We start from the raw sequence: 1,139 nt of genomic DNA, 5'->3' as shown, positions 1-1,139 counted from the left end.
GGGCTGGGTTAGAAGGCCCAGGGCTGCAGCGGAAAGGGCCTGGGCTCTGAAGCCTAGGGAATCTGGGTTCAAATCCTGATTCTGTGATCTCGCACAAGCAACGGAACCAACCTCCAAGCCCCCCCCCACCCCCAGCTGGTCGAGGCGTCAGGAGTTGGGGGGGCAGTGGGCCAGAGGTCACTGGGTCACAGGGCAGAATGCACAGCCTGATGGAAGGCCGGCCTGGGGCAGACACACAAGGCTCCCTGAGCAGCCACCTGGGCCCCGGGGGAGGAGCCGGCCCAGGGAAAGCACCCGTGGCCCCCACCCTCGCGCCCAGCCTCCCGGCCTGGAAAGGGGAAGTGAGAATGGGGAGGGCGGCCAGGCCAGGGCCACAGGTGGCGGTGGGTCTCTCAGGGAAGCAGTGCGGGGGGACGGGGAAGGAGGACAAACCTCTGACTTCATGTAGGCCGCAACGCCCTTGGCGGCGCTGATGATGACATAGGGCACTCGGTCCCCCAGGCTGGGGGCACTGCCGGGGTCCCGTTTCCTCATCCTGAGGGGAGACAGGAGGGTCATGCCCAGCTCCGGGGCAGCGGGGGCCCGGGGCGCAGCCTCCCTCCCCCACCCCGGGACGACCGGAACAGGCAGGGCCGGGGAGCGGTTGAGCCCCACAGGAAGTGGGAGGGGAGCCCAGCTGGGCAGGCGAAGGGCGCTATTTCTGGGTCACCCCGACCCCGACCCAGGGCCGGGTTCTCCAACCCAGCCGCCCCCCACTGCCCATTCCCGCCTCCCCGATCCGCTCCCGGCCGCGGCCCGACCTCTCGGCCAGTTCGACGTGGGCCTGCCTCCCCGCGTAGTCAGCGGCGGCCCTGGTCAGCTCCTTGGTGATGACCAGCTGCGAGATGTCGATCCGGTTGCAGAGGAGGTCCGAGATGACGTCCTGGGCGTGGGCCACCGCGCCAGAGGGGTCCCTGGGGGGGACGGGGAGAAGAGAGGCCTCAGCCGGCGGGTAGAAGTGCCGGGCCGGGGACCAGGGGCACCGCAGTGAGCAGGGCCCGACCTGGCACCGCTGACAAGCATTCACTCACTACCTGCATGACCTTGGGCGAGTCACCACGTCCCCGGGCCCCAGCTCTCCCTCCCAGGCTCCTCTCCAC

The 1,139-nt window shown here is 69.7% G+C and overlaps 1 protein-coding gene across 1 annotated transcript in view; it reads right to left on the bottom strand.

Annotated features, from left to right (window-relative positions):
• SPIB (Spi-B transcription factor) overlaps nucleotides 1-1,139 on the bottom strand; it is a 15,188-nt gene that overhangs the window by 10,215 nt on the left and 3,834 nt on the right. The window contains exons 8-9 of the mRNA XM_027841236.1: nucleotides 801-953; nucleotides 433-535 (exon numbers count right to left, since the gene is read on the bottom strand). Coding sequence (XP_027697037.1) covers nucleotides 433-535; nucleotides 801-953 — 256 coding nt within the window. The remainder of the gene's footprint in view (nucleotides 1-432; nucleotides 536-800; nucleotides 954-1,139) is intronic.

Source organism: Vombatus ursinus, unplaced genomic scaffold (assembly GCF_900497805.2).
Source record: "Vombatus ursinus unplaced genomic scaffold, bare-nosed wombat genome assembly UNPS02014855.1, whole genome shotgun sequence".
NCBI classification, from domain to species: Eukaryota; Metazoa; Chordata; class Mammalia; order Diprotodontia; family Vombatidae; genus Vombatus; species Vombatus ursinus.
The sequence above is the reverse complement of the archived record's forward strand: the minus strand, read 5'-3'. Positions and strand labels throughout refer to the sequence as shown.